We start from the raw sequence: 18,521 nt of genomic DNA, 5'->3' as shown, positions 1-18,521 counted from the left end.
CCATTATTCGACCAATGTCCATCTATGTGTCTCTCTCCTTCCGTATGCCTACCCGTCCATCAGTCTCCATCCAATCTATCTGTCTACCCATCTATCCATCTTTCAATCATTCTATCTGTCCGTTGGTCTAGTCTGCCAATCCATCCATCCATCTGTCTCTGTACATCATTAATATGTCTTTCTGTCTTTTGGTCTGTATCGGTGTGTCTTTCCATCTATGCTAAAGAGTAGATTTTGTTTGGGACATCTCATAGCTGTCCGTCTATCTGGACAAGCGTCTGTCCTTCAACTTGTCTATTTGGCAATCTCCCATGAAACACAGATCGCCTTGTCCTGAATCTTATGTTTGTGGCCAAAGGCCGACATTAGCAAAGATCCCCTTCTAGCGTACCTTAGCTTCGCTCTCGTCGAGACACCCTCCTTTCTTGCTAACGTACTCGGTAAGGTCCTCAGCAGGAACGGGCCTCTCCATCACCAGAATGAGCTTCTGGCCCAGGTTGTACCAGTCCAACAGCGTGACGTACGGCGAGCGGCCCTCGGGCAAGTCTTTGGCAAGCTTCTTCATAACTGCCACCTCCGAGGACATGTTGATCCTGTCCTTATGTTTCTGAACATCACATGCAAGGTGAGTAGCTTCATTGATCCATAAAACAATTCCACAAAGGTGTGGGTTACCTGAAAATTGATATTGTTCTCTTTTGGGATGTGCTTGATGGCCACCTGCAGAGAACAAATTTTGATCCACTCTCTCAACTAAAGAGTCTTGAATACATGTAGGCCATTTGGAGATTCTTGTAAGCAGCATTGTTTGTAGATATATAATACTCACTTGTGTAATACTCACTGGGAAATTGTCCACTTTGCGGTAGCCGGCAAAGACGGATCCACAGCCTCCTTCAGCCAGCAGCCTCTCCTGCACGTATTTAAGGTCCAGTTCAGCTAAACAGCAAGAAAAAGATGTCTTGCTTGAGTTGACTGATAAATCCATCACTTTATTTGTTTTTCATACCAAAAAAATGCAACTAAAATAAATATAGTTACGTGTTACTGTAAAATATACTGTATCGGTACGGTTTGGCGTCGGCTGGATGGACATGATGACTTTCCATCTCATAATCTGTCCATTTGTGTTGGTCTATTCATCTGCTCTCGTTATCTGCCCATCTGACTAGTGACTTGTCTTTCTGTCTCATTGTTGTTACTGTGAATCTCTTGTCCGTCCACTTATCAATCCATCCAAACATCTGTTTCTGTACAGTTATCCATCTTGTCTAGCTGTTTTTATAACCACCCGTCTGTCTAACTTTTTTTTTTTTTTGCCACGCGTATATGGGTTCTTATCTTTGTACAAAAAAAGTTACACTAACCCCAGCGAACCCCTGAGACGTCATCACCGCTGGGTTTCATCTTTTTCGGGTGGACGCTCGGTTCCTCTCCATCGTTCTCCAGGTGGCCTCCCGCTTCTGCATCCACTTCAGGAATTTGCAGACTCGCTAGAAGATAACCACATGCTGTACATTATTCCCACTGTTAAAATGTTTTGTAGGTGAAACGGTGTCAATGAAGAATGCGCATGGACGACAAGAGTTCGAAGCTACTGCACCCACCGTTGTCACCGGAGGTGCACGAAGAGTCCTCGTCGTCCTCGGTAACCTCACAAAATGTCCTTTTCTTCCTGATTCGAGACTTAGCGTCTTCCTCTACTTTCCTCTTGGCTCTCGTGACCCAGACATCTGTCTCCGAGCTGCGAGAAGGTTCACAGAGGAGCACTCGGCCCGACCTGAGACAGCGCGTCTTGTCGGCTCCGGACCTCATTTTCGTACCGCTGGTTCCATGGCCCGCGCTCGGGGCCTCTCGGCTTTGCCGTGTCCTGCAATGCGTTGGTACTTTGAACACAATGTTCAGTTCAGTTGGAATTTTTGCCACGGCAGCCCTGTTTGCCCGAGACGTAGTGTGTCGTATGATTTGGGCTAAGATTTGCTATGTTTTCTCATTCTCATGGTCTAATGCTGTATCTGTGGGGGTGGGGTGGGGGGTGGGGGCTGGGGGGGACAGGACTGCTGAGGGCAAACGCCAGAACCTAGCGACGCCCCTGGTTTAAACGTAGAACTTTTCACATTTAAACTGCAACATGAGCATCAGTGTGAACTTATACTCGACACTTACCTTTTGTCATTAGCTTCCTCAGCTTTGCAAGCAAAAGGCAATTTTTTTTGTTACCAGAATTCATCTCTTGAGGGGGGGCCCAACGGTGGTAAAAATGAACAGACAAACAATTGCATGCTTTTTGAATATGCATAAAGCGAAAACGACAGTCACCATTATTTTTTGGACGAGTGCCGCAGCGAGAGGGCCGGCGTGGTGGGGTAGCCTTGCGACACGCCCCCCCTGCCCCTCAGCCGGAGGTGTGCGCGCCTGGCCCATGCGCATCTGGCGTCACGCGTGGGCACATGCATTCTTTAGTTGAGTGGCTTGAGGGTGCATGAGGGGCTTTGGCGTTGAGTTCCGGGTGCGGTTTGCACACCTTTCTAACGCCTACTTTGCAAGGGAGGCGTTCGTCCCACGTGCTTCTAAGTGACACGGCGTTGCGTGACGTAATTGTACCCTCTCATGCTGAGCTCTCTACTTTAATCCGGGAACATTTTACAGCCCTGTAATATTTGTTGCATTGATTTACCCGCTTCCCCCCCCCCCCCCCCCCTAAAATTGGTTAACTAAAGCTGCGCAGTATGCATTCATTTATTTATGCATTTATCTCATTAAATAATTGTTGAATTGATTCATGGTAAATAATTTTTTAAAAATGGTCAAATGGGCAGTTTTGCATATGCATTTAACATTTATTTTATGAATATTTAATTAAAATAAGTGCATCATTTAAAAAATAATGGTGTATTTTGTATATATTTAATTGTAATATATTTATTAGAAATGATTTATTTTCATCAAAATATTGCATATATTTAAAATGTATGTATTTTTTGCAAATGTAATTGATTATTTAATGTAACTTTTCATTTTTATGAATCCTGTAATATTTTTTGCATTGATTCAGCATTTTCTCCCAGAGTTGATTAATTAAAATTTATTTTTATGCATTTATCTCCTTAATTTATTTATTGTGAATAAAAACATGTGTATAATTGACTTTACACACACACACACACATATATATATATATATATATTTAACATTTTGTATTCATTGAATTTGTTTAATTAATTAATTTTATTTGTATGGTATTTATTTAATTCAAATTAAATTAACTACAAACAAAATTAAGATTTGATTGAATTATTAAACAAAATTCTAAATAAAAATTTACTTTAATTAATTGATTAATTAAATAAAATGTTAATTACATTGTTGTTGTAAATAAATAAAAAATGAGAATGAATGATGTTATTTAGATACACAATATACATATACATTTAGAATCTTTTCATTTTTTAATTGTTTAATTGGTTGATGAAAATTTGTTACAAATATTGCAGCAGAGAAAGATTTCTTTAATTAAAATGTTATTTAAACCACACTGTTTTACAATTCTATATACACATTTTAACATTTTTTAATCTCATTTAGTATCGAGCTGGCCCATTTGTCTTAAAAATGCAATCTGGCCCTTGAGCACAAAAGTGTTCGCACCCCTATGCAGTTGTGCAGGCAAGGACCAACAAACGACCGACCTCCGCCTGTGATTACGTCATCTCCTGAACTGGGGGCGTGGTCAACGGAGCCGGAAAGTCACGATGAAGACAATGATGAAGATGATGACGATGACGATGGCAGAGCCTGACTCTAAAGTCAAAATAAGTCCATGGATTCTATTTTTGTCCTGTCTGGATTTCTTCCACACAGGTTAGTCGCATTTTTGCTGCGCATCTTAATGAAACTTAATAAAAAATAATAATAAAAAAAATTGTATGCTGCTATTAAGTATGAGGTTCATTACAATGAAGCAAAAAAAAAATAAAAAAAACATCTTATACAGTAAGCTGAAAATGTTTGCGAAACCTTGCTATTGGCAATTAATAGAGGACACTTTGAGACTTTTTATAATTGCGATGTACAACTTAATCTTAACATTGAACTGAATTTTAATGATCGTGTTTAAATTTGAGAAACTGAGATCATTTCAGTGAGAATTATCTAGACTAAGACATGATGTCAGTTTTTGGCAATACTGTGGATAAGCGTAATTAAGTGTGATGCAATATTTTATTTGATTATGCATGTTTAATTTGTCATTATAATGTCTTATTGCAAAATAGTGTGCGATATAGGAAAAAATATGCCACTGAAGTTAAACTGTACCAGAATCAGTGTTATACAGTATAATTTATGATATTCATGTGAATACAGCAAAATATAATGGAACCATACCGCATAAAGCTGACAAGGGTGATAATAGGATAACAGCAAAAGTAGGTAAATGTTATTTCTATAGCCATTCTTACAGAGAACTCTAACTTTTTACAGTTAAAATAATCATACGTATTAATTCAAATTTTACTGCAAATACAAGGAAAAACACCAACCAATGAAGATTCATAATAGATAAAAATCCCAACAAATCAAAAACAGTGTAGTCTGACTAGAATGCTTGCCTAAACAAATGTGTTTTCAGTGCTATAATGTAACGTTATTATAATGTGCATTTGTCTTTATTGTATTTACAGTCATTGTTTCGATGCGCAGGGTCCATATTCAGTGGTCTCAAGTATGACAACTTGTTTGAAAAAGGCGTTGTTCTTGTTTTAGGTCAAACATATCACTGATGTTAAACTTTACCCGAATCAGCATTTAAATACGTTAACTAGCTGCATGTGTGTATGTACTCTTGTCTACCCATCTTTGTGCGACATTAGCTTTTCTTGAGAGGACATTTTTTTCGCACCGCATTTGTCCGGCCATTGTTGCGAGTTGCACAGTCACTGAGCGGCTGTGTTTCTGCACCGCTAGTTTTGTATTGCTGAGCCTGGCAGCTGTATGGCTCCCAGTGCCTGCCAGTAGGGAAACAATGGGCGCTTTTGTCAGCGGATGCTGGCCCGTGCCTCCTACAGACTTTGGCGGAGGTTACCATGGCAATGCGGAGCTGCTGTGTAAAGAGTCTCCCCTGTGGTGGTGGTGGTGATCAATGGCGGAAGTCTCAAGTAGGCCCCGATTTTCTCAATTCACTTCAACATCGTTCATTGGGCCTGAGATGCCGGATGAGGGTGCCAAAGAAGTACTTTTGTCTCGATGAAGCGCCTCTATTCACTTCAACACAGTACTTGGCACCAAGGTGGCGGTAGAGCACTAATGTTGCCTAAATAAAGCCCCACAATTCAGTTCAACATAGTTCCGCAGAAGTAATACTTTTATTGCTTTGTCGGCGAATAATGGGAAATAGGTTAACAAAATATTCAGGGGGTCACTGTAAATGACGAATTTCCCCGCCATTTAAGTGCCATTAAATACGTTCTCGTGACGCATCTCTGGCACAGTGGTTGGAAATCACTGCTCGAGAAACTCGACTACTATATTTGTATGCAGGCAATCAGAAGTTCATTTTCCATAATATGTCCCCTTCCAAAAAAAAAGTTTTTTCAATTCAGTGCTGCTCACAGTGCTTGTTTCTCCGCAGGTGTGGTGCTTGCAGTGAACATGACGCTCCCCAGCTCTCTCGTCCGAGGCACGCTTGGAGGCGAGGCCCTCCTCTCCGTTCACTACGTCAGCTTCAGCGCCGACCTACCCGTCATCAAGTGGCAGCTCCGCCGGGAGAAGTCGGTCACCGTGGTGCAGTCCATCGGAACGGACATCGTGGGCACACTGAGGCCCGAGTACAGGGACCGCATCCTGATTTTCCAGAACGGCTCCCTGCTCTTGCACAACCTGCGGCTGTCGGACGAGGGGACGTACGACGTGGAGATCTCCATCACGGATGATACGTTCACTGGCGAGGGCAGCGTCGCGCTCACTGTGGACGGTAGGAGGTCCAACGTAGCTATCAAATATTCTTAGAATCGAGTTATCGATTTATCAAATAATTATCCATGTGAAACTTTAAGGCCGAGATTTTGGTTCATCTTTTTTTTTTTTATTATTCGATTGATCAGCCATGTATTGCTTTGTCGCCATCTTGTGGCATCTTGGTGTCAAGGAACTATGTTGCAGTGAGTTGAGGAACTTTATTTTGCCAAAGTTGTACTTTGGCACCATCTTGTGGCATCTTGGTGCCAAGGAACTATGTTGAAGTGAATTGAGGAGCTTCGTTTAGATCACAGTAGTTAGTGTTTTGGCACTATCTTGTGGCATCTTGGTGCCAAGGAACTATGTTAAAGTGAGTTGAGGAGCTTCATTTAGACCACAGTAGCCCTTTGGCACCATCTTGTGGCGCTGAGGAGCTTCAATTTGTCAAAAGTTGTGTTTGGCACCATCTTGTGGCATCTTGGTGCCAAGGAGCTATGTTGAAGTTAGTTGAGGAGTTTCATTTAGACCGCAGTAGTGCTTTGGCACCATCTTCTGGCATCTTGGTGCCAAGGAACTATATTGAAGTGAGTTGAGGAGTTCATTTGGACAAAAGTAGTGCCACCATCTTGTGGCATCTACTGTATAGGCAATTTTAAACCTTGTTGGAAGGGCATCAATTACTCAGGGATTGAGTTGCCTGCATATACAGTATAACAAACTGAAAATGTCTCGTTCCTTGCCAGAGCCACTGTCCTTAGCTCACATCCACATGGAGTCGTCGTCCGTGCTGGAGCGCAGCGAAAACGTGGTCCTCAACTGCTCCCACGACGCGGGCACCCGGGCCACGTACAGGTGGTTGAAAGGCGGCAAAGCGCTGGGCAACGACAGCAGGCTGCAGCTGTCCCGTGACCACCAGCTCCTCACCATCACTCGCGTCACCATGGCGGATGATGACGTGTACAACTGCGTGGTAGAAAACCCCGTGAGCGCCGTGACAAGCCTGCCCATCAGACTGAGCGTCTACAGTGCGTAAAAACTATTGCCTACCGGGTGAAAGTGCTGCCTTCACATATGAGTTTAATCCAATCCGTGACCATGACTGTAATTGTAGACACTTGTATCTCAAATCATCTTTCCTCATTGAAATGAATAGAGATGCCATTAATCCATTCCAGCCTCCCATAAAATACTAACAAAAAAAAATGGTAATGTGTTTTTCATAAGAAAAACAGCAGTCTACAGTATTTGACTTTATAAAAACACACAATAATAACTTTGTTTCATAGAATGTACAGGATTAGACAATTTGTGCATCATGATTTCATGCATTCATTGTGTGCTGCTTCTGGTGTGCGCACCTTGACCACCAGGGCGCAGTATAACAGATGCATACGTGTATACACGAAAAAGATGGTCACAAATGCACAGTAAGATGCAGTACTATTTGTCGTTTTTCGCAAAGGATAAAGAATATATGACTATGAGTACATTGTCTTCACGTGTGGCTCCACCATTTGTGTTCAAATATCCGTTGCTTAAAGGGTTATAAGTTCCTCTCAAATAGTCAAGTTAATCGATAAAGTCAAGGAATCCTGTTCTTGTATCCTAATAGAAAGAAGTTCTGTCTATATCATTCTCTCCACTGGTGGCATCTTCCTCCTGATCACCTTGGTAACCGTGTGCGCCTGCTGGACACCATCCAAAAAGTATGTTCATAATAATAATAATAATGCAAATTTTGGAATGCAAACATTTTGTGTTTGTGTTAGGCCAAAGCGACCAACAAGAAAGTCTTTCTCCCGGTTTTATAACCAACGCACACCGGCTCGTCAGTCAGGTATGAAATTATGAAAATGCACTATAAGCAGTTGTGAATGGAACACAGTGCAGCAAGAATTGAATACTTGTATTCTCACGTGTTTCAAATGAAATCAAATGTGTTTTTTTTTGTTTTTTTTTACCACAGCTGATGCTCCTCCAGAGGTGACACAGTGCAATGGAAAGAACACGGTGACGTCCCTTTATATCCTGCAGCAAAAGGTACTGTACGAGAAAGTGTCAAATCTTTGTTCGGTTTCTTCGGAAATCAACCGGTCCCATTTTTTGCAGGATCTTTCCCCGGGCGACTCTTCCATCAACAGCATCGGGTCCGCTTCAGAACCGGAGCACCTGCCCAGCTACACCAACTACATTGATTCTCTAACGCGGGCTACTGCCCACTCCAACCAACTCCAAGTATAGCTGAATGACGAAAGATATTTAAGAAGAAACCCTGCATGGATTGGGGCAAAAAAAGAAAACACTCCTTACTTGAGAAATTTGGTTTGTATCCAAAATTACCACCCCCCCCCCAAAAAAAACAACCCAAAAACAAAAGACACAGGAAAACGTTATTATTAGGAAAACAGTTTATTATTTTATAGCTATGTTCGATAAATTTGTTGGGAATACACAACAAACCTGATCCCAGACAAGCTAAATATTAAAAAATATTTATTATATACTAGACCAATGCCTCTTGTTTGGACTATATTGTAAATTTAATTCATAGTGATCGATTTGAATGCAATGTTGCCTCACATTTTTTCTCATTAAAAGAATTATCCTCTATATAAATAAATAAATAAATAAATAAATAAATATATATATATATATATATATATATATATATCCACATACTTCTCACATTAAGGTGGAAATGTTATGAAAATAAAGTTGTATTTTTTAAAATGTTTTCAGGAAAAAAGTTATGGAAGGTGTATATTTTCAGGATTTTTCTATTTTCGAGGAGTCATACTATTACGAGAGCAAGGATGAATATTTTCTGTAAAAAAAAGTTATATAGCTGTGAGATTAAAGTCGAAATAAATACAGTCTTATATTTTGTTGTATATTTTGAAGCGCAAAGTCGAAATATTACAAAAATAACATCAGAGAATTTTTTTTATAAAAAGTTTAATATTTTGGAGATTATAGTTGCAATTCATGAAAAAAATATTTTCATATTACGACTGATCTAGAAAATATACAACTTTATTTTCATAGTGTATTTTTTTTCTTTTACGCCTTTGTAGATATTAATCTGATGTTAATGTGCGAAAATGCTATGTATTAAATTTTCCTTCTTGTCATATTCTGACTTTAATCTAGAAAATATAGGACATTTTATCTTGAAGATACTTTATTTTCAAAATGTTATGACATGTTTGTTTTCTTTTTCTTTTCATGGTAGCCAAATACTCCCCTTTTGAGAAATTGATGTTGATGTGCCAAAAATGTGTTAAAAATGTACCACGTTTATCTGAAATATACAATTTTATCCTCGTAACATGGCTTTAATCTTTAATCACGAAAAGGTTATTTTCTCAAATTACTTTTAATATTGAAATATAAGACTTCCTTCTTGTAATATACGACTTAATTCGATAAAGATTACGACTAATGTGTATTTTTTTCCCCGAAGTGTTGGTTGACGAGATAAAAAATAATAATAACGAGATAAAAAAAAATTTTTATTATACATTTAAAACACTGGAGCAGCACTTTAAAACACTGGAGCTGATTGGCTAACCTCCTTTCGCATCCTCAACTGGGCTTCTGATTGGTCCGTTTGGGTTGTATATTAGCATAATTCAACCTTTACGTCACTTCACGAGGCGAATTTGACAGCTCTGTAAAGTTATCTTTATCAGGTATAGTAAACGAAATGTATTAGGTTTATTTTGTAGACTTGTGTTCAACTACATTGGAGACAACGGAACAGAACGCTACTTCTTACAGGCGTTACCAATTCTGCTACTACTAAGTAGTTTCTAAGATTTTTTTCGCTTCGAAAACCATAGAAAAACAGATTTACAACTTTATTTTTTATTGTGAAAGCTATAACCGGAAACCAATTGTTGTTGGCATGAGGTGCTTGACACCGAGGAGTAACTGTTGCCCACTTTTAACAACTCTTGGACGTTTTCACCACTATCCACCACAACAGCCGAAATGTTGTTCAGTCCGACGGGCGTGTCGGAGTGTTTTCGCGAGTGGGGAGATTTAGAGAAGGACTACCAACAAATTCAGGTAAGTTCTTTTCACCATTTGTTAGTTGTACGCTTTGTACGGTAGTCACACTTCAAGTTAAGAGGACGGAACCCGGAGGCGTCGCCGTGAACCTCCCATTTGACGTTTTTATTGTTTTCTTTTCTCCATTAGCCGCTTGTATTTATACTTTTATGCTGCTCTTAATGTAGTAATAAAACGTACAAGAGCGCCAATGAGGGTAAGAGTGTCAAAATCGCAGGTGTCACGTGTTTTGCTAGCCCCACGCCACATTTTACACGGGTCCTCGGTTTACGACGGTAAACCGTTCATACGACGGCGACTTAACACGAATGAGTACGTAAGTCGGAGTCATAAGTAATAACAACAGTATAGATTTGTAGGAAAAACTCATATAGGCCGTATATATATATATATATATATATATATATATATATATATATATATATAAGACGTCAAATGAAAACGTTATTTAGAAATGCCGTATGTCGGGACCGTCATAAACCCTCCTGTACAGTAATTTGGAATAATAGTACAGTAGTAGTTTAGTCATTTTTAAACATGTAAACCTCAAACATCAACCTAATGAATCAGCCATGTAAAAAATAACAAAGGGAATATTAACTCAGAACTGGTTCAAGTATCGTTATAATCACTGTCCCCTTAATGATTTTTATGAGAAAATTTCTTTTCTTGCACTTTGCAATTTGAGTAAATATTTGTCATTCGTCATTATTTCATTCCGAAAAAAATGATACTGACGTTGACAGTCCTCCATATTGTGATAATATCGTGCAATATCGATGTACTTATGGTCAAATATCAAGAATATTGCATAGAATACGTTCAATTTTTTTTTCTTTAGTTAAAAAAAGACATTCATTGGATTAAATGACTTTGCTGTATTTTTTTATGGTACGGTGTACTCTGGGAGTCTGACCTGTTTGTGGTTAGCTATTCACAAATTCAACTATTAGCAGTTTCTTTTTTTTTGGTGCTTTTTCTGTAGTGCCCTTAGATGGCGCCAAAATCCTGGCGAATAGCGAAGTGGTACTTGATGTCAAGGAAGTATTGTTGTAGTGATACAGCTCAACCCAAAAGCCTGTGTTGTGTTGTAAAGGTATCGTTGTAAGTTGAGTTTGAAATAAAAGTGTTTTGTGATCATAGTTTGTGGTATATTTATAGTTACAACTATGAATTTAAGTAATAAATAAACACACTTGATGTATCTCTATCATCTGAGGTATAATCTGCAAATATCGTAACCTTTAACTCAATTGCGATTTCCCACTGGACAAGCTCTACAGAAAATGGATGGATGAAATTTCCACCTTTTACAAAGGTAATAATGCTGAGTTTGCTCATCAGGACACACATCGTCTGTACAGAGTGAAGCTTGAGGAAGTCACCAAGTTGCAAAACAGCTGCACTTCCGCCATCTCGCGTCACCGAAAGAAGCTGAAAGAGCTCTGGGCATCACTACAACAGTAAGCTTGTCTCGCTTGTTTATCATCAACTCTTACACAAACATGTCAAGACGCAATGGAACAAAGTGAGACACGACGTGTGGGGTCTCACACGCGCGTTCCTATTTTTAGATGCAAAGCCAAGCACCCGGAGCAAAAGCTAAGTCCAGAGGAAGCGGACTCCGTCGCCGACATCGAGGTGGCAATCGCTGAGCGAGCGGTTGCTTTTTCCGAGATGGAAGCCTTTCTACCAAAGAAGAACGGGTTTGATTCCCTTCATTATCTGTTTTGGGCATCTATTATTATCATTTCATATGTATAGAGTAGTATCTTGATTTACAAGTTGAATTCATTCCATGACCAAACTGACAACTCAGTGTATTCATTTTGTATTTGTACATTTGCCTCTTTATCCTGTTCAATAAACTGCTGACAAGAGTGTAGGTGACTGTGGCTCTCCTTGCCCACATGCAAGGGCATTACAACACTTTGGTTGCTCCATTTTTTCATTTTTTATTTTTTATCTTTGTTTGTGCAAAATTTGGCTCTCAACACAAAGCAAAAAAACTTGTAAGTCAGGGCACTCTTAAGTCAAGGTACCACTGTATTTTGTATTTTAACTTAAAAGGGGATCTATCATGTCACTGTTGAATGGCCGCTTTCTCCGTTACAGGTTATACCTCACTCTTGTTTTAGGGAACGTCAACGTCACGCTCCTCAATAAGCAGTCAAAGTAAGTCTCGCCCGCCTGTCGTCACGGCGACGGTTTTCCAGCGCACACGCTAACGTCTTTAACGTCTTCCCCACTGTACAGATTCGCTTACAAGGACGAATACGAGAAATTTAAGCTGGTCCTCACTGTCATCGTCTTCCTCTTCTCCTTCACTTGTCGCTTTTTATTCAGCTACAGGTAAGTCTTACAGTTATCTCAAATCATCTTTCCCCATTGATATGAATACAAATGCCATTATTCTGTTCCGGCGCCTGGAAAACCATCAACAAAACATTTGGTAATTTGTTTTTTAATAAGAAAAATAGCACGCTACAGTTTTCTACTTATATAATTATTAATTATTTATTATACAGTTTATGCATCATGATAATTCAGTGGGGTTCATGCTGCTCATTCTGTTATGCGCACCTTGGCCACCAAGGGGCAGTATTGGCACATAATACAGACACGCCTCATGTAGATTTGATGATCAAACACAGAAAATGACGGCCACTAAGCTGCAATTGCATTATTTATTTTTTTGCAGAGGATAAAGAATATATGCCTGTGAGTGTTGGTATATTCTGTCTGGATGCTTTGATTTTTAAGTGTAATTTGTTTGTAATTTGTGCGGTTTAGGTCAGTAAAGAATATCTAATTCTTTGTTTGATGTTTAGTTTTATAGTAAACCCACATTGGGAGTGGAAAAATGTAGTCACTTGTAAATTGAGGTAACACTGTACCGTGAAATTGTCATCTAAGCATAATACCAATTTAACCACTGTTAGCATATCAGCGGCAACTTAATGTTCCATTTTTTTTTCTTCCAGAGCCTTAGACGCCCTTTTCAACTTCCTCCTAGTGTGGTACTACTGCACGCTCACCATCCGTGAGAGCATCCTCATCAACAACGGCTCAAGGTGCACCCTTCGAGAAACTGCTTGCGTTCTTTGCCGTCCTGGACTGCTTGCAGTCAATTGCTCGGCACGTATAGAGACGGACAAAAAATTGCATTCGCAATGTCACTGAGTGGAAATTCAAAGTCCGGCGAGTGAACCGCTAAAACATCAGTGACTAACTAATACATGAATCCTAATGGCAAAATTCAGACACAGTGGAGTCACAGCACATTGAGAGCACCCAAATTAGGATTATTAGGCCTTGACGCAGCTCATACTAGACAGTTATAATGGCGTTAATTTGAATCTTGTGTTTTAGCTGTGAACAATTTGATCAACATTGCTTCAAGGTTGGGCTGATGATGGACACGTAATAAATATGAACCAGGGGTTTGAACATTGAGAATACCCTCACAGTCAAGAGAGCCGAGTTGGAATTTGTTAATCTTGCCAGGGTTTCCTTCGCATATTCCGCCTTTCTCCCACATTCCGAAATCATGCACTCCAGGTTTATTGAAAACTCTACATGACCCATTGTTGTGAATGTGAGTGTGAATGCTTTATTTGTCTACGGAGTAGATATAAAGTGTCTACACCCCCATGTTCAAATATCAGGTTTTTGTGATCAAACTGACACAAAGATAAAAGCCTACTAGAACTAAAATTCTTACTGATTCTCATTTAACATGAGCTTGAATGTGACTAGTGAATTCTGAACACTGCCACACCCCCAGTTATAAGAGGGTGTGCACACTTGTGCAACCTCACTATTGCAGTTTTTTATTTTTATATTTAAAAAAAAAAATCTATTGAGTTTTACAGGTTATAGGTCACATTACTTGGAGGGGGGGGGGGGTGAAATTATTTAATGGTCAAATGTTCAAGTAGGCATTTATCTTTACTTATTTTGCTAAAAAAAAAATTATATCACAAAAACGTGGCATTTGAACACAGGTGTATAGACTTTCACTGTACGTGCCGACCCCTTCTTTTTACTCTTCAGCGACAATCATGGATGATGACTGTAGAAAACGGATGGTCGGGTGGACTCTTTGTGTCTTAAACAGCGAAGATATCGGCTCAATAACTCACACTTTGCGTGTTTACACAATATTATTTGAAACCGTAGCGTCCTCAATGTCATCTGCTTTCAGGATCCGAGGATGGTGGGTGTTCCATCACTACGTGTCAACCTTCCTGTCTGGAGTCATGCTCACGTGGTGAGTCCATGCTAACTTCACCTCTCACAAGTCATGTCTTTTTTTTTTTTTTTCTTTTTTCCCCTCCCTAACATTTTTGTCATCTCTGCTCGCAGGCCTGAGGGAACTCTGTATCAAATGTTTAGAAACCAGTTCCTCTCATACTGCTTGTACCAAAGTAAACCAGCCCACACCATTAGTAACTACATGACAGGGACGTTCAAACTGCATTACTGTGTGTGATTGGGCTTCTCTCTCCTGTGCAGGTTTTGTCCAGTTTTTGCAGTATTACTACCAGAGCGGCTGCTTGTACAGACTGCGAGCCCTCGGAGAAGGACACAACATGGACCTCACTGTTGGTCAGTTACACATATGCGCGCTCAATTCCGAGTCGGAGTCACTTGACTTTGAGTAGCCGCTGATACTGAGTCCCGATCCGATACTTTGGCACGTGCATTAAGAAGAAGAAGAGAAAAGAAAAAAAGCGTGCACGTCCAGTTTGTCTCGATCGTCGTATTTTTGAATTTGAATAAAAGTATCCCAGCATACCTTTTCATATGATTGTAAATCTAGTGCAGTAGTGAGTCAAACCAAGTAAACAAATCTTTTTAATAGCATATCAGTGGTGAAGCACAAAATAATGATGCAAACAAATTACATTTCTATTCTGATATTTTTCAACTGATACAGATTTCCGACCACGTCATCAGATAGGTACAGATCTAGATTCAGAAATGTTTTCGTTTTTTTTACTGATCCGTAGAATATTTTCTTGCATGCCTATGTAAACACCAAAAGTACCTAAAGAAAGATTACTCTTTCTTTTTCATAATTCTTTTTACTGCATTGCCGATGTATCAGATCGGGACTCAGTATTGGCAGGTACTCAAAATCAAGTGACTGTTCAAAAAATGTGATTGCGACATCCCTACCTGGAACGTATCCCCCCTCAACAAACGGGTTCACTGATTTAATTTTGGTACATTTATCTATCGTCCATCCATCTGGCCCCATCATTTATTTTATTTTATTTTTATTCCTCGGGTCATGTTTCTTCTTTTTGTGTTGCTAAAGAGGGTTTCCAGTCGTGGATGTGGAGGGGGCTGACTTTCCTGCTGCCGTTCTTGTTCTTTGGTCATGTGAGTTAAATTAAATAAAAAATATTTGGTATGTGTTTATAAAAAGACAAATACCATCTAATATATTGTACTTGATTTTTTAAAAAAGCACAGTAATGACATAGTTAAATAGAATTAAAAGAAAGTAAACCTCATTTGCTGCATGTTTTTTTTTTTGCTCAGTAAGTCGGAGTAATATCAGTCATACTTCACAGAAGATAAAGAATATATGCCTGTGAGTGTTGCTATATTATCTGTGTACTTGTGTTGCCCCAGTGTTTGTGCTTAAATATCAGTTACTAGAAGGGTTTAACGCTGCAATGTCAATGCTATTCATTAGCCCACCTCTTGGATTTCCCATTATGTGTTAGCATGAAGCTAACAGACTTTAAGGCAGTGTGGTTGGTTTAAATACACAATGTGTAATTCTCTAGCTTCATTTTTCACATGAGCCCTTTAAATGAAACAAAAAATGAAAGATGTTGTTGTTCCTCGTCCTCACAAGTTCTGGCAGCTGTACAACGGCGTCACATTATTCAAGATGTTTCAGCTTCCAGAGTGCAAAGAGTGGCAGGTGTGTAGCCTAATTTGCGTCCACTTGCATGCAAAAATGTGTTGAAACGCATAAAAAAAAATTCAAAAATGTGTTTGTGTTCGAGGTGGCAATGTGCGGCTGCTCCTACATAACTCTCTTCCTGGGCAACTTCTTCACCACGTTGGGGGTGGTGTACCACAAGTACATGATGAACCAAGACAAGCCCAAGTCCTTGTAGGACTTCAATGTTTGTACCCCTTTTCCTGACCTCCATTTTATCGTTTCGCTTATCCGCTCCCCTTGTGTTGTCACTCGAGTGACGCTCATTGGTAGTGTGCTATTGGAGAATGTTACACAAGTGTATTTACTGTGGATGTGATTTATTTCAGTATGACTCAGGATACGTCACATAGGCATGTGCATCTTTCTGTGAGGCAAACGTTGGTCTCGTGTATTATTTACCTTCAAAACGTGCTGAATAATAAAAAAAAAATAAACAGCTTGCTTTATAGTGTTGTGCACTTTAAGAATGAGTTTCCAGTAGTGTTTGTGTTTCAGACGTGTGTGAGAAGGTTTCAGTAGTAAGTGAGTGAATAATTTTTCAGTCGTGTGGATGATGTAATCCGGAATTATGTTCCTGACTGCCCCTCCTCATATTGTAAGTCTAACACAGCAGTAAAGGCATGATTACTGCAAATATCTATCTGAAAAACACCTCTAGACCATAAATATCAAACAATACATTTTAAAACATTAACTAAAAAAGTAAGTAATTAAGTAGTAATAAGTATTAGGAACCGCTGTAGTTTGTAACAAAATGCAGTGTACGAAAATGTCCAAAAGATGGCGACATTGAGACACTGCCTCACTTTTTGGCCTCATTGAAACATAATTCGTCCCTATTTCCACCCCCCTTGTAGTTATAAAGTCATCTAACTACAAAAAGGTAATTATTCACCCCAAAACTGAAACAAAAACAAACAATCAAAAACTGTTATTCGTTAAACTCAAACTGGTTTGGTATCGAAATGCTCTTTTTAAAGCACGTGCCAGGCGCAAGTGTTATAACAAGTTGCGCACACATTTACATGCATGAAGTCAGAATAGTGATATTCCTGTGTGACTGCACACTACGTCCTCTGCTTTATGATTTAAACATTTTCTCGCCACAAAAGACATGAAAGGAGGGCGAGAAAAGGGAGCAGCAGAAAGATCACAGGCAAACCACAGCTGAAAGTTTAAAATGAAAAGCAACTTTACGCCCAATTTGCTGGGGCGAACTTTCTGAAGAAGAGGATGGGGAGGGGGGGAAGAAGCGTATGAATGTATGCGTCAGGGCTGGAGGGCGAGGTTGGTGGAGGGGATGCTCATCTTGTGCCAGTTTGTTCCTTTTTCATGTGTCTCATTCGAAGCTACAAGGAGAACGAGGAGCCCAAGGACAAACTGTATAGGACGGCGTGGAGTGTAAAGCCTAAGGATTGTTCTTTAGTTTATTAAACTATCCAATGTTTAGGTCAGTAAGCTAAGCAATTATTTATTTGATTGAAAATAAACATGAGCCAGTACCTCAGCAAATACTGTACTCGACGCGGCTAAAGTGGCTTTCATTGATGCAATAATATTCTTATATTGAATAATCACATTTTTGACTTGGGTGGCCAAATGATAAGTGATGGATCAATTTATAGGCGTGGGAAAAATATCGATCTCACAATGTATGATATCGTCTTACGATATTATTGGTAATGTTGCTGTTTGATTTTACACAAACTAAGTAAAACTATTACTTCAAAATAGTTTACGCAGTGTGTATGATTTATGGTGAAATTGTATTTGGAAAGAAATTCAAAACAAAATTGCCTATTGTTGCCACAAAATGGTGGCAAAACATTCCTGTTTAAAACATTTAGCTCAATTAATACCAGCATAGTTTTGTGACACTAACATGTCACAAGATAGTAGCAAAACACTACTTTTGTTGAAATGAAGCTCCTAAATTCACCTCAACATAGGTCTTTGGCACCAAGATGCCACAAGACGGCAGCAAAGCACTACTTTTGTTGAAATGAAGCTCCTAAATTCACCTCAACATAGTTCCTTGGCACCAAGATGCCACAAGATGGTGACAGAGCGCTGCTTTAGTTTCAATTAAGCTCCTGTCAAAATAGTTAACATAGATGCCACAAGATGCTTTAGTATAAATTACACTCCTCAATTAACTTTATCATAGTTCATTGGCACCAATATGCCACAAGATGGCGGCAAAGCACTACTGTAGTATAAATTACGCTCCTCAATTAACTAACAGTTCCTTGGCACCAAGATGCGGCAATATTGTGCCAAAGCACTAATTTTGTCTAAATGAAGGTCCACAACTTACTTCAACATAGTTCCTTAACATCAAGAAATCCACTTACGTACTGTAAAGTAATAACAGTACCTTCATTTCTTCTTCATTCGAAGAAGGGACGTTTTTCAGAACAGCGCGACCCTTACACCTGATTTTATTTCATTTTTTTACCGCTTATGCCACAAGGCAATATAAAAAGAGGCGGACCGGACCTTTTTCACACTTCTGCCTTCAAGC

The 18,521-nt window shown here is 39.3% G+C and overlaps 2 protein-coding genes across 3 annotated transcripts; both read left to right on the top strand.

Moving 5' to 3' along the window:
• The first annotated feature begins 3,715 nt into the window (after nucleotides 1-3,715).
• LOC133467326 (hepatic and glial cell adhesion molecule-like) lies at nucleotides 3,716-8,625 on the top strand. Its single transcript, XM_061752074.1, has 7 exons — nucleotides 3,716-3,861; nucleotides 5,630-5,971; nucleotides 6,699-6,980; nucleotides 7,568-7,661; nucleotides 7,725-7,792; nucleotides 7,922-7,995; nucleotides 8,065-8,625. Exons 1-7 carry the CDS (start codon nucleotides 3,753-3,755, stop codon nucleotides 8,194-8,196), a joined length of 1,101 nt encoding a protein of 366 aa, XP_061608058.1. The 5' UTR covers nucleotides 3,716-3,752; the 3' UTR covers nucleotides 8,197-8,625.
• A 1,213-nt stretch (nucleotides 8,626-9,838) lies between these two features.
• LOC133467459 (ion channel TACAN-like) lies at nucleotides 9,839-16,438 on the top strand. Of its 2 annotated transcripts, XR_009785229.1 has the most exons (13): nucleotides 9,839-10,026; nucleotides 11,374-11,492; nucleotides 11,604-11,735; nucleotides 12,145-12,204; nucleotides 12,286-12,381; nucleotides 13,014-13,103; nucleotides 14,237-14,302; nucleotides 14,398-14,459; nucleotides 14,548-14,640; nucleotides 15,356-15,420; nucleotides 15,583-15,634; nucleotides 15,905-15,973; nucleotides 16,059-16,130. XR_009785229.1 is itself a non-coding variant. In XM_061752352.1 (12 exons), exons 1-12 carry the CDS (start codon nucleotides 9,949-9,951, stop codon nucleotides 16,170-16,172), a joined length of 1,044 nt encoding a protein of 347 aa, XP_061608336.1. In that variant the 5' UTR covers nucleotides 9,842-9,948; the 3' UTR covers nucleotides 16,173-16,438. The 2 variants fall into 2 exon arrangements, 1 of the variants encoding a protein (XP_061608336.1); XM_061752352.1 differs by lacking the exon at nucleotides 15,583-15,634 and having other exon boundaries at nucleotides 9,842-10,026; nucleotides 16,059-16,438.
• The last annotated feature ends 2,083 nt before the right edge of the window (nucleotides 16,439-18,521 follow it).

Source organism: Phyllopteryx taeniolatus, chromosome 17 (assembly GCF_024500385.1).
Source record: "Phyllopteryx taeniolatus isolate TA_2022b chromosome 17, UOR_Ptae_1.2, whole genome shotgun sequence".
NCBI classification, from domain to species: domain Eukaryota; kingdom Metazoa; phylum Chordata; class Actinopteri; order Syngnathiformes; family Syngnathidae; genus Phyllopteryx; species Phyllopteryx taeniolatus.
This window is presented reverse-complemented; position numbering and strand designations above follow the sequence as displayed.

Excerpts from the sequence above, each read along its gene's own strand:
- LOC133467326 (XM_061752074.1), top strand. The coding sequence starts at position 3,753 with ATGAAGACAATGATGAAGATGATGACGATGACGATGGCAGAGCCTGAC. Across the intron at positions 3,862-5,629 it reads TCTGGATTTCTTCCACACAG|GTGTGGTGCTTGCAGTGAAC; the intron begins GTTAGTCGCATT and ends GTTTCTCCGCAG. Across the intron at positions 7,996-8,064 it reads TTTATATCCTGCAGCAAAAG|GATCTTTCCCCGGGCGACTC; the intron begins GTACTGTACGAG and ends CATTTTTTGCAG.
- LOC133467459 (XM_061752352.1), top strand. The coding sequence starts at position 9,949 with ATGTTGTTCAGTCCGACGGGCGTGTCGGAGTGTTTTCGCGAGTGGGGA. Across the intron at positions 10,027-11,373 it reads AGGACTACCAACAAATTCAG|GACACACATCGTCTGTACAG; the intron begins GTAAGTTCTTTT and ends TTTGCTCATCAG. Across the intron at positions 14,641-15,355 it reads CAACATGGACCTCACTGTTG|AGGGTTTCCAGTCGTGGATG; the intron begins GTCAGTTACACA and ends GTGTTGCTAAAG.